The sequence below is a fragment of the Schistocerca gregaria genome, chromosome 1 (genome assembly GCF_023897955.1).
Source record: "Schistocerca gregaria isolate iqSchGreg1 chromosome 1, iqSchGreg1.2, whole genome shotgun sequence".
Classification (NCBI taxonomy): domain Eukaryota; kingdom Metazoa; phylum Arthropoda; class Insecta; order Orthoptera; family Acrididae; genus Schistocerca; species Schistocerca gregaria.
This window is the reverse complement of record NC_064920.1, coordinates 820,981,147-820,994,585: the sequence shown is the minus strand read 5'-3', so window position 1 is coordinate 820,994,585 and position 13,439 is coordinate 820,981,147. Positions and strand designations below refer to the sequence as shown.

At 37.5% G+C, this 13,439-nt stretch overlaps 1 protein-coding gene across 7 annotated transcripts in view; it reads left to right on the top strand.

The window, feature by feature from the left end:
• Positions 1-13,439, top strand: part of LOC126270992 (uncharacterized) — an 83,657-nt gene that overhangs the window by 30,069 nt on the left and 40,149 nt on the right. For 3 of the 7 annotated variants that reach the window (XM_049974118.1, XM_049974120.1, XM_049974119.1), the window contains 2 exons: positions 3,863-4,112; positions 4,206-4,396. The exons of 1 other annotated variant lie outside the window; for it this stretch is intronic. In XM_049974118.1, the coding sequence (XP_049830075.1) occupies positions 3,863-4,112; positions 4,206-4,396 (441 nt within the window). Of the gene's footprint in view, positions 1-3,862; positions 4,397-13,439 lie in introns of all 7 variants that reach the window. 3 more of the 7 variants (XM_049974115.1, XM_049974117.1, XM_049974116.1) reach the window with 1 other exon arrangement.

Below are 13,439 nucleotides of genomic sequence, written 5' to 3'. Positions count from 1 at the left end.
TAGATTTTCGTATCCATTTACATACTGTATTACCCTTTCAATATCCTCATACACTTTCTCTATCTCCTCATCTTCAGCTTGCGGCCTTGCCATGTATACCTGAACTATCATTGTTGGTTTTGGTTTGCTGTTGATTCTGATAAGAACAACCCTGTCACTGAACTGTTCACAGTAACACACTCTATGCCATACCTTCCGATTCATAACGATTCCTACTCCCATTACACCATTTTTTGTTGCTGTTAATATTACCCTATACTCATCTGACCAGAAATCCTTGTCTTCTTTCCACTTCACTTCACTGACCTCTACTATATCTAGATTGAGCCTTTGCATTTCCCTTTTCAGATTATCTAGTTTCCTACCACATTGAAGCTTCTGACATTCCACACCCCTACTCGTAGAATGTTATCCTTTTGTTGATTATTCAACCTTTTTCTCATGGTAACCTCCCCCTTGGCAGTCCCTTCTCAGAGATCTGAATGGGGGACTGTTCTGGAATCTTTTGCCAATGGAGAGATCATCATGACACTTCTTCAATTACAGGTCACGTGGATACACATTATATGTCTTTAATGTAGTGGTTTCCATTGACTTTTGATTCCTCATGCTGTTGATCATTGCGATTCTTTCTCCTTTATGGGCAGTTTCCCACCGCTAGGACAAGAGAATGCCCTAAACCTCTGTCCACTCCTCCATCCTCTTTGACAAGGCTGTTGGCAGAATGAATGTGACTGCTTATGCTGGAAGTCTTCAGCCGCCATTGCTGATTATTAATCAAAATTTAAGCAGCAGTGGGATTCGCACCTGAGACTGAAGATGTTTTGATGATGAACGAAAGATGCTACCCCTAGACCCTAATCTATTTCCGTCAGCATCATCTGATTCTGTTTTAGTGCATTCCATTATATATATGTTGCTCTTATTGATGTTGATATTATATCCTCCTTTCAGGACACTATTCTGTTCAATCAATCACTCTTCCAAGTGTTTCACCATTTCTGACAGAATTAGAATGTCATCAGCAAACCTCAAGGTTTCTAATTTTTCTCCATGAAATTTAATTCCTACTCCAGATTTTTCTTTGGCTTCCTTTACTGCTTGCTCAATGTACAGAGTGAATAATGTTGGGGATAGCCTGCAGCCCTGTCTCACTCCCTTCTCAACCACTGCTTCCCTTTCATGGTCCTTTCTACAAAAGATAGTAGTAAATAGTCTTTTGCTCCCTGTATTTTGCATCGGCTTCTTTCAAAATATCAAAGGGAGTATTGCCTCACTATCTCCAAAATTTCAAAGAGAATTTTTCAGTCAACCTTGTCAAAAGCTTTCTCTGAGTCTAAAAACACTATAAATGTAGGTTTGCCTTTTCTTAACCTATCTTCTAAGATGAGTCAGAAGATCAGAATTGCATCTTGTGTTCCTACATTTCTCTGAAATCCAAACTGATTTTCCCAAAGGTTTGCTTCTGCTTGTTTTTCCGTTTTTATGTAAATATTATTTATGTTAATGTTTCGTAACCATGACTTATTAAACTGATGGTTTGGTAATTTTCACTCCTGTCAGCAAATACTTTGTAATTGGAATTATTACATTCTTCTTGAAGTCATACATCTCACACATCAGATAGAAGAGTTTTGTCATGGCTGGCTCTCCCAAGGCTATGAGTAGTTCTGACGGTATGTCGTCGACTCTAGGGGCCTTGCTTCGACTTAGGTTTGTTGGTCCTGTCCTTCTCACATTATCATATCTCCCATCTCATCTTCGCTTATGTCCTCTTCCATTCCCGTAATATTGTCTCTCACTTGTCCTTACACCTTCCAACTTTTCCTTCTTTGCTTAATACTGGTTTTCCACCTGAGCTCTTGATGTTCATACAGCTACATCTCTTTTCTCCAAAAGTTTTTCTTGTAGGCAGTATCCATTTTTCCCCTAGTGAAATGTGCTTGTAAATTCTTACATTTGTCCTCTAGCCATTCCTGCTTAGTCTTTTTGTGCTTCCTGTCAATCTCATTTTTTAGATGTTTGTATTCCTTTTTGTCTGCTTCATTTGCTGCATTTTTATATTTTCTCCTTTCATCAGTTAAATTCAATATCTCTTCTGTTACCCAAGGATTTCAACTAGGCTTTACGTTTTTACCTATTTGATTCTGTGCTTCCCTCACTATTTCATCTCTTAAAGCTACCCATTTGTCTTCTACTGTATTCCTTTTCCCTGTTCCAGTCAACATTTGCCTAATGCTCCCTCTGAAATGTTCAACAACCTCTGGTTCTTTCAGTTTATCCATCTCCTTAATTTCCTACTTTTTCGAAATTTCTTCTGTTTTAATCTACAGTTCATCCAATTGTGGTCAGAGTCCCCATCTACCCTTTGAAATGTCTTACAATTTAAATCGTGGTTCCTAAATCCCTGCCTTACCATTATATAATCAATCTCAAATGTTCTGGTGTCTCCAGATCTCTTCCACATATACCACTTCCTTTCGCGATTCTTAAACCAAGTGTTAGAGATGCTTCCTCTTTAATTCCTCTCCCACAGTCCATATTCACCAACTATTTTTCTGCTCTTTCTTTTTCTACTATTGAATTCCAGTCTCCATTACAATTAAATTTTCATCTCCCTTAATGACCCGAATAATTTCTTTTATCTCATCATACATTTCTTCAATCTCTTCATCACCTACAGAGCTGGTGTGGTAGGTATATACTTCATGTCTATCATGGCTGTGATAATGCATTCACTATACTGTTCATAATAGCTTACCCGCATTCCTATTTTTGTGTTCGTTACTAAACCCATTCCTGCATTACCCCTACATGAGTTTGTATTTATAACCCCATATTCAGCTGAGCAGAAGCCCTGTTCCTCCTCCCATTGAACCTCACTAACTCCCGCTGCATCTAGCTTCAACCTATCAATTTCCATTTTTAAATTTTCTAAACTGTTTACCTCATTAAATGATCTAACATTCCACTCTCCAATCTAGAATGCCTGTTTTGTTTCTCTTGAGTAGTCCCCACTGAGGAATCCAAATGGGTAACTATTTTACTTCTGGAATATTTTACCCAAGAGGACACCATCATCGTTTAGCCATAAAGTAGAGCTGCATGCCCATGGGAAAAATTGCAGCTGTAGTTTCCCCTTGCTTTCAGCCATTTGCATTATCAGCACAACAAAGCTGTTTTTTGGTGTTACAAGGTTAGATCAGTGAGTCAGTCACCCAGACTGTTGTCCCTGCTACTACTGAATAGCTGCTGCCCCTCTTCAAGAACAACAAGTTTGTGTGGTCTCTCAACAGATAGCCCTCCATTGTGGTTGCACCTACAGCAGCTATCTGTATTGCTGAGGCTTGCAAGACACCCATCAACAGCAAGGTCCATGGTTCGTGGTTCATTATTTTACTTAATATGTATGCATTTTGGAAACTTTTATGCATTTTCAGAATTTTATGAAAGGGACTTAGTTGTCCATAAATTCTGACTCCTGCAAGAGAAAGGCTAGAAGATTTCAATTGTGCATTGCTCATTAAATTTCCATATATATATTGTCATAAACAATAACTATGGATGATTCAATCAAGAATCAAATGTAATATTTTACTCACACCTTGGTGATAGAAACAGTCTTATCAAATGATGCATGGTGGCCAATTCAGAAATAAAAAAGTCAAGTAAACAGCATTGAAAAAGAGGGCAACACAGAGTACAATATTTAGTGGCAAGAAAACAAATATATTTGAAAGACTTTAAAAAATATACAGATTCAAACTACTTGCCTGAACAAATCAATATAATTTTGACATTAAAATATATGAGCACTCTTAAACAATGATACTTATACCAAACTGTTCAATTTATGTTGTAGATGTTAAATTTAATGGAAGATGAGAGAAACAAACAAGTTTCTGAAGATCAGATGTATCAGGCAGAAGCATCTGAGAAACCTGTAGAAAGTGTATATAAACCCCGTTCATTAATATTTGAAAGACAGCCTACTAGGTATGCATGGTTTGCTCTAGACTCCTCAGATGACCTGAAAGAAAGAGATGGCATATGGAAAAAGATGAAGAAACATAATAATATTGCACAAAATGTATATAGTACTAAAAGATCAGGTGATGTGCCAGTAATGACTTTTAAAAGACCACATAATACTAATTCTTTGCCTCTGAATAAAATAACTGAATACAATGTTGATAAATCTGCAGCAAATATAACATGTACTAAACAACAAACAAGAAAGAGGAGTATTCAGAAAACAAGTGAGACTGTCGTGAGATACAGAAACAAACGAATACATTTAAAAGAAGAGAACCTAGTCACAAAAGGTAACTCTGGACAGGAAAGTAAATGTGAAGACAAAAATGAAATCATGAAAGATGAAGTGACATCTTATCAAGTAAGTATGTGTCTGTACCCAATAAAGTGACACATTTAGTTACTTATAGGAGACAGATCATAGGTAAAATAATAATAATAATAAAATATTTTCTTAGTTTATTACATTCTTCAGTCACACGGAGATATTTATATTACATAGTGCCATGTGGAGTCAATTATAAACAAGTAAATGTCCAAAACTGTCTGAAAGCATGTCCCATTATTTTCTAAGACAACTTCCAACCATCTACATCATACTCCACAAGCCACTCAATGGTGTGTGGTGGAGGGTACTTCTGGCACCACAAACTGACCCTTCATTTCCTGTTCCACTCACAAATAGTGCATGGGAAGAATGATTGTTGGTAAGCTTCTGTATTTGCTCTAATTTCTTGAATTTTCTCATCATGGTCATTTCATGAGATGTATGTGGGAGGAAGGTAATAAGTTGTCAGGCTCTTCCAGGAAAGAACTGTCTCAAAATTTCAGTAGTAAACCTCTGCATGATTCTCTTGTAGTGTCTGCCACTGGAGTTTGTTGAGCATCTCTGTAATGCTCTGATGTCAATTAAACAATTCTATGATGATGAAACATGCTACTCTTTGTTGGATCTTCTCTGTCTCTTCTATCAGTCCTACTTGGCAAGGATCCCAGATAGATGTACAGGACTCAAGAATCGGTCAAACGAGTCCCTTGTATGCTACTTGCTTCATGTATGAGCTACATTTCCTTAAGATTCTTCTTATCAATCTCAGTCTGACATCTGCTTTTCCTAGTATTTGCTTCATGTAGTCATTCTCAATAGTTATTCCTATATATTTTACAGTAGATACTGCTTCCAGCAATCTGTCATCAATAGTATAGTTCTGCAGTAGTGTATTCCTTTTCCAGTGTTTGCTCAAGATCTTACATTTATTTATTTTCAGGGTCAACTGCCAGAGATTGCACCATCATAGTCCCCTCAGTTCATTTTGCAAATCAGTACTATCTTCTGGCATTGCTACTGTCTTATAGATAACCACCTCATCTTTACCAGTCTTAAAGAGCTCACAATGCTTTCTACTAGATCATTTATATACAATAGGAACAGTAATGGTCCTATCACTATTACTTAGGGTACAGTGGAAATCACATTTATCTATATCAATTTTGTTCTGTTAAGAGTGATGTATTGAGTTCTATCTGTAAGGAAGTCTTGAATAAGATCAAATACTCAAAAAGCTCATTTTTTTCACTAAACAACAATGTGGTATGGTGTCAAATGCCTTCCTGAAGTCATGGAATGTGGCATCAACCTGAGTGCTTTTGCCTACAATGCTATGGATCTCATAGAGAAACAAGGCGAGCTAAGCTTTGCAAGATCTCTGTTTGCAGAATCCACATTGATTTTTATAATCTGGATTTTTGTTCTCCAAAAAACATCAAGAACACAAACATGTTCCATAATTCTACAACAGACTGACATCAATGATGTAGGCCTATAATTATATGCACCTGTCCTATGACCCTTCTTGTAAACGGGACTGTTATGATCTTCAGTGGCAAACAGTTTCAGAAGATCAAATTCAGTATTTCAGCCTTCTCTCTGTTATCTTCTGCCCCAGTGACTGTACAGCCATTGCGTGAATGAATAGAGAATTTTGAAATGTGTATTGATTTCACATAATACAAAAAGCTCTTACGGATTTTATTTAAATCAATTGACAAAACTGTACTTCTAAGGCCACTGAGTACTGCTCACATTGCTCTCCTTATGCAATTTTTCACTTTGTTCAGCTATCATTTGTCAGGTGAAGCAATGAGAGTTCATTCTCATTGTATTAAGAGTACTCTACATTCCAGTAAAATTTATGTGAAACACTTTCAACTGACTAATATCTCCTGTACAAACGTAAAGAGGGAGAACAGTAGGTTAAGATGATGACTACAGAGAAAGAATTTGAAAATATGAACAAATGCCACTAGAGGGAGAGAGGATTCATAACTCCTGATGAGTAGAAATTGTCTGGAATAGAACAACTGTACAATTATCAGGTACATTTTTTCCCAAAAAGAAAGTAATGTCTTTGTAAGTTATATGTGTAACTGGTTTTTATCCTTCTTCCCTCCCCAGGTAGAAGATCAAAAGTTTTCTTGATTGACTTTAAACAATTTGATCAAATACTCAACACATTGATGAGTCAGATCTTTGGCACTCCTTTTGGTCATGTATGTTTTATGGTTTAAAATTCACAAAATTCACCAAAAGCTCCATGAGTCTGTTAGTGAAAGATACTATCATATGTGGGAAAGTTGTAGTGCCATAAAATTGTAGCAAAATGTAGTAAGACCTGATGCAGGGAGTGGCAGTTGAATCTCAACATAAACAAATGTAACATTAAACTTGCATGGGCAAAATAACCCTTTATTGTTTGATGACATGATTGCCTATCAACCATTGAAAGTTCAACCATTAATTATCAAGCAATTTTGAATGTACTGTGATGTATAAGATCTCAATTCAGATGGATCTTACATACATGTCATGACTATGGGGAATATATGTTTATTCTAGCAAAAATAGTTAGAACAAGGTATCCACTAACATGAGACGGGGCTTACAAATTTCTGATATAAGAAACTAAATTAAATTAACAAAATTAAATTCATTACTTACAAGATACTTCTTCTACAAGTTATTTGAATATTAGCATTCTAGATTTGAAAATACTGTGTCACTATAAGAAACAAAGTTAATTTTAAATCATCCACAACTAATACAGTACAGCGTCAATATTACACTTAAAACAGAAATTTTTATATATACATAATTATTAAGCATGTTACAACAGATGTCCACCAGGCCAACATAATTAGAAAAAAAACAGCAGCTCATCCTGGAAGCTTTGCTTTTCTGGTAAATGTTACACACATTATTTTAAATCCTGTTGAAATGTAAGAAAATACGGAAAGTGCCACTGCCCAGTAATTCATGTCAGCTGCCTTTAATGGTGATTAAAATTTCAGCACATTTGCATCTCTTGGATAAGATAAACTTATTCACTCTTAACAATACAACACAGTAGCATGCTATTTAGAATGAGTGCATACTGTTACAAATACAAATACAACTGTTTTATTCCACCTTTGAGCATATTTACAAGCAGCTGGTGTCGTCAGTGTTACCACAATAATAATAATATAAAATTGAACAAACATCATTAACTAAATATAATAATCCAAGATAGATACAATACATATTTATGCAAATGTCAATAACAACAAAAAGTTTCCTAACAGATCAATTACAAGATAAATGAACTACATAGTTCAGTGCATGACAAATAAATAATCAAACAGATAATTAACAATAAGTACATGGAACAGTGATAAAATAGTTGCACAGTGTGGCATATGTATAGTTTACAGTTAATTTATTGTTTATTCTCAAAAGGAAAGTGGGTCATTTGTCACATACTCCATGAACTCTTGAGCAGAGTAAATTACTTTACTTTTCATCCACCCCGAAAGACTAGTTTTAAATTTATTTACTGGCACTATGTAAGCATTTACTGGTAATTTGTTGAAGTAGACAGGACCAAGATATTTGTAACTGTTATGTGTCTTTGTAAGCCTGGCATTTGTTGAAGTAGACAGGACCAAGAAATTTTTACCTGTTATGTGTCTTTGTAAGCCTGGCATTTGTTGAAGTAGATAGGACCAAGAAATTTGTAACTGTTATGTGTCTTTGTAAGCCTAGCATATGGTATGTTAATTGTATGTCCATTTCTTATGTTATGGTCATGAACTGTCCTCCTTCAGTCAAATTTACTCAGATTCTTTTTAACAAAGACAAGGCAGTTATAAATATACAGGCCAGGCACTGTCGTTACTTTCATTTCTTCATCTTAACATGCTTCATATGGGCTAAGTTCTGCTATCCACCTTATGGCTTTCTTTTGCCATTTAAACACAAATTTTGAGCCTACGGAATTGCCCCATAACATTATTCCATAACTCAGGTGAGAATGGAAGAATGCAAAATATGCAAATAGCAAAAGTTCTTTACTGGCACCGCTCCTTTGCTTGTACAGCAAATAGGTGACATGTGCCAATTTGCCACATACCTTCCCTGTGTGGATATTGCAGCTGAGCTTCTGATCTATATGACATTCTAATAATTTTACTGTTTTGTTATCATGACTGGGAGCATTCAGATTGAATACAATAGCTTCAGTTTTACTATCATTCCTTCAGAGTACATTTACCTCAAGCAAGTAGTGCATCTCTCCATTGTCACTGTCATGCTGTGTTGCACATTTTGAAGGCTGGTATTACATGTCATCAGCGTGTAGCACTGCATCACATGGTTCAACTGCAGATAAAGCATTTATAAAAATAATGAAAAGGAAAGGTCCAAGAACAGGTCCTTGGGGTACATCCTTTACAACTAGGAGACATTCTCACATTTGTCTATTTACCTTAACTATTTTCTTTTGTCCAAGTAAGATTGCATTAGGCATAGAACATTCTCTCACACTCCGTAGTGGTAGAAATTTTTTATGAGAATATTGTGGAAGACCATATCAAAAGCTTTCCTGAGGTCCAACAGTGTTGCACAGATAATATCTTTATTTTCAAAACAAGTGTATATTTTTGTTACCATGCTCTCAACTGCTTTGACTGTAGAAAGGTTGGATCTGAAACCATACTGTGAGAAGGTAAGTATATAATTATGTTCACGATATTGACTCATCTGTTTATGCATTCAATATTCTATTATTTTTGATATTATGGGTATAAGTGATATTGGTCAGTAGTTATTTGGAGATGCTACATCTCCTTTCTTATGTATTTTTTTAAATACAGATATTTTTAAAATTCCAGATGATAACCTTCATTTAAAATTTTGCTGATTATTTTAGTCATTGGCATTAAAAATTTGATTTCTGATATGTTTAATAACATAATTTGAAAGACCATAGTAATCCTCTGAGCTTAGATATTTTTTCATTGACCATCTTCTCAGTTACATGAATCCAGTGAAAGTTGTCTGTCTACTTAATGATCATTTCTGGCAGCAATGCCTCTGCCTTACTCAGATCTGCCTCCATTATGCTGTTATCTGATTGAGGACTAACAAAATGTGCATTTAGAATATCAGGCAGATTTGGTGTCTGGTATACTTTATCATCACAGTTTAAGTTTTAATAATTTCCCATGCAGCTTTGCATTTATACACTGTGTTCAGTATATATGCATCATTTTCTTTGCACTTACCTGCCTTGATTTCAGACCTGTAAATCTTTTTCACTTTCATATACATTGTCTTGTCAGCATTATTGTGCTTAAACCTATCATGATAGAGTAGCATTATGATTCTTATTCTGCTTAGATGTGGGGTGTACCAGCTCTTTAGGTTTTGTGGTTTGGTGTAATGATTTTGCTTCAGTATTTTCTTGCAGCATTGAGGACAACATGCTTCAATTACATTATTATTGTTGCTGCTTTTTTTGTTTGTTTGCTTAAAATTCTCAAAGCTCTCTTAATTTTGCTTACTCTGTAATTCAGCATTAACTGCTTGGAAAATGATAATTTTAATTGCAGCAAATTTTAGGTCTCTTATCTTTAACTCAGGCATAGGTTGTGCAAAGAATGTCAGCCCATACATCTCTGTGTGTGGCACTATTAGTTTTATTTTATCCTGAATGTCTCTGTGTGTGGAGGTTATTTTGATTCCAAAGCATCAATACTAAGAAACAAAACAAAATACATAATATATTAAGCAAGTAATTTAAGGTAAACATGCTCAGGTACAGGTACATGGAAGATTACACCAAGGACAACCATAATCAGGCAACCACAAGAGCATTGGGGGCATATGTTGTAAATATTCCTTACTGCTGGACATGAGACATGGGACAGAATCAGAAACAGAGCACGTTTAGTTTGTAAGCATGAGTAGCACTTCTTCACAGCCTCAGTTGGTAGTGAGAAGCAGGAATACCCATTTTTGGAGATTATATTGCATCTTCTAACTACATAGCATCATTGATTGAGAGCATGGATGATGTTGTTTACAAAATATTGCTGGTTTGTATAAATCTTTTCATAGAGCTCAATCTTTGGTTAGTTGGTTCATAACCAAGAAGTGAATGCCTAGGTCTAGTGACAAGTTTCATTTTTTGTATATTGGCACAACCTCACATTAGATATTACTTGAGGTAATGGTCAGGCCATAAAAATTCAGTAATAAGCCTCTTGACTTCTTTGCCATTACCAGACTTGTACCAGGTAGAGCATACATATTCAGCCACAGTGTAGCAGATTTATGTCACTGTTCTTAAAATTAGTGGCTGTGAGCCCAATGTAGAATCACATATCTTCATAATGATCTTATTTCTTGTTTCCACTTTCAGCCTAGTGCTATTGTAAAGCTCTTTTATGGCAAGGTGTGTTCAAATAAGACACCTAAATGTTTTGGCTGTAGTATGGCATCTAATTGTACTTTTGCCATGGGACACTGTTTAAGATGGAATCCACATGGTTGGGCTTTAGCTGGATTTGAGTGAAGTCAATTGTTGTTGCAACAAATACTCATCTTCTTTAAAGCATTTGTCAGGTAAACCTCCTTCTTTAAAATATTTGTTTCATTCCGAAACCAGACCATTTGAATAAATAAAATATCTGTTGCACTCTGTAAGTCCCTGATTATTATTATAGAGGTGACAAAGAACAGAGACCAATAATTTTCCATGTATTAATCCATTTTTCTGATGTTTCCAAGTACTGTATTGTGTCTGAAAGCCTTTGTTTTTAAATAATCCTTCAATGAGTTTGTGCAATTGTAGTCCTTGGTAAGTCTATAGATCTCCTTTACTAAGATATAATACCTGATTATTATTATAGAGGTGACAAAGAACAGAGACCAATAATCTTCCATGTATTAATCCATTTTTCTGATGTTTCCAAGTACTGTATTATGTCTGAAAGCCTTTGTTTTTAAATAATCCTTCAATGAGTTTGTGCAATTGTAGTCCTTGGTAAGTCTATAGATCTCCTTTACTAAGATATAATGACTGACAGGTTCATTAACAGTTGTCCCATTGATAAAAGCTACACTTGTAAGTTGCGTATTTATAATTTGTCCTAAATACACTGATCAACCAGAATATTATGATCGCTGACCTACTATCAATATAAACCCATTCAGGTGATAGCACGATCACCTGGTGTGGAAGGACTGCTAGTCAGACACATGCACACTGAATGTAGCATCAGTGAGTGTGCTGTCTGTGTGTAGAATTGGGAGGCACATGATATATCTGAGGTAGACTGGGGGCAGATTGTGATGGCCTTGAGATTCGGCACAAACATTTCAGAAACTGCACAACTTCTCGGGTGTTTGAGAATTGCTATGGTGAGTGTCTTCAACATGTGGCAAAACCAAGTTGAAACCTTGTCCAGATGCCATGGGGTTGGGCTGCCACCCCTCATTACAGATGTCAGATATCATAGGGTGGGCAGACTGATAGGTTGTGAACTGTAGTGGAACTAACATCAGATTTTAATGTTGGATAGAGTACAAGTGTGTCAGAAAACACAGTGCACCAAACACTCCTAATTATGAGCCTGATCATGACATGAGCAACTACGACTGAAATGGGCAAGTGACCTTCAGCACTGGATGTTGACACAGTAGCAGAGTGTTGCTTGGTCTGATGAATCCTGATACCTTCTTCATCATGCTGATGGGAGTATGTGACTTGGTCATCTTCCTGGGGACTGTACTGTGGGACAAAGACAAGTCAGCAGTGACTCCATTATGCTCTGGGGAACATTCAACTGGGCATCCACGGTTCCAGTGGAGCTCATACAAGGCACCATGATGCTTGAGGAGTATTGTACACTGGTTACAGACCACACGAACCTGTTCATGTTGATTATGATGCCAGAATTCAGTGGAATTTTTCAACAAGATAATGCACCATTTCACATGGCTAGGAGTGTGATGGACTGGTCTGAGGAAAACAGTGGCAAGTTCTAATTATGGTGCTGGCTACCAACTCACCAGATCTGAGCCCGATGGAACACATCTGGAATGTGATTGAATTTGGTATCAGAGCTCATTGCCCCCCTCCCCAGAATTAAAGGGAATTAAGTGACTTATTTGTGCTAATGTGGCGCCATCTCCCTCCAGCAGCCTATTAAGGCCTCATCGCTTCCATGTCATACTGCATTGTCATTGTTAACTGTGCCAAAGATGGATATACCAGCTACTGGGTTGGTGGTCATAATGTTCTTCCTGATCAGTAAATACACTCCTGGAAATGGAAAAAAGAACACATTGACACCGGTGTGTCAGACCCACCATACTTGCTCCGGACACTGCGAGAGGACTGTACAAGCAATGATCACACGCACGGCACAGCGGACACACCAGGAACCGTGGTGTTGGCTGTCGAATGGCGCTAGCTGCACAGCATTTGTGCACCGTCACTGTCAGTGTCAGCCAGTTTGCCGTGGCATACGGAGCTCCATCGCAATCTTTAACACTGGTAGCATGCCGTGACAGTGTGGACGTGAACCGTATGTGCAGTTGACGGACTTTGAGCGAGGGCGTATAGTGGGCATGCGGGAGGCCGGGTGGACGTACCGCCGAATTGCTCAACATATGGGGCGTGAGGTCTCCACAGTACATCGATGTTGTCGCCAGTGGTTGGCGGAAGGTGCACGTGCCCATCGACCTGGGACCGGACCGCAGCGACGCACGGATGCACGTCAAGACCGTAGGATCCTATGCACTGCTGTAGGGGACCGCACCACCACTTCCCAGCAAATTAGGGACACTGTTGCTCCTGGGGTATCGGCGAGGACCATTCGCAACCGTCTCCATGAAGCTGGGCTACGGTCCCGCACACCGTTAGGCCATCTTCCGCTCACGCCCCAACATCGTGCAGCCCGCCTCCAGTGGTGTCGCGACAGGCATGAAAGGAGGGACGAATGGAGAAGTGTCATCTTCAGCGATGAGAGTTGCTTCTGCCTTGGTGCCAATGATGGTCGTATGCGTGTTTGGCACCGTG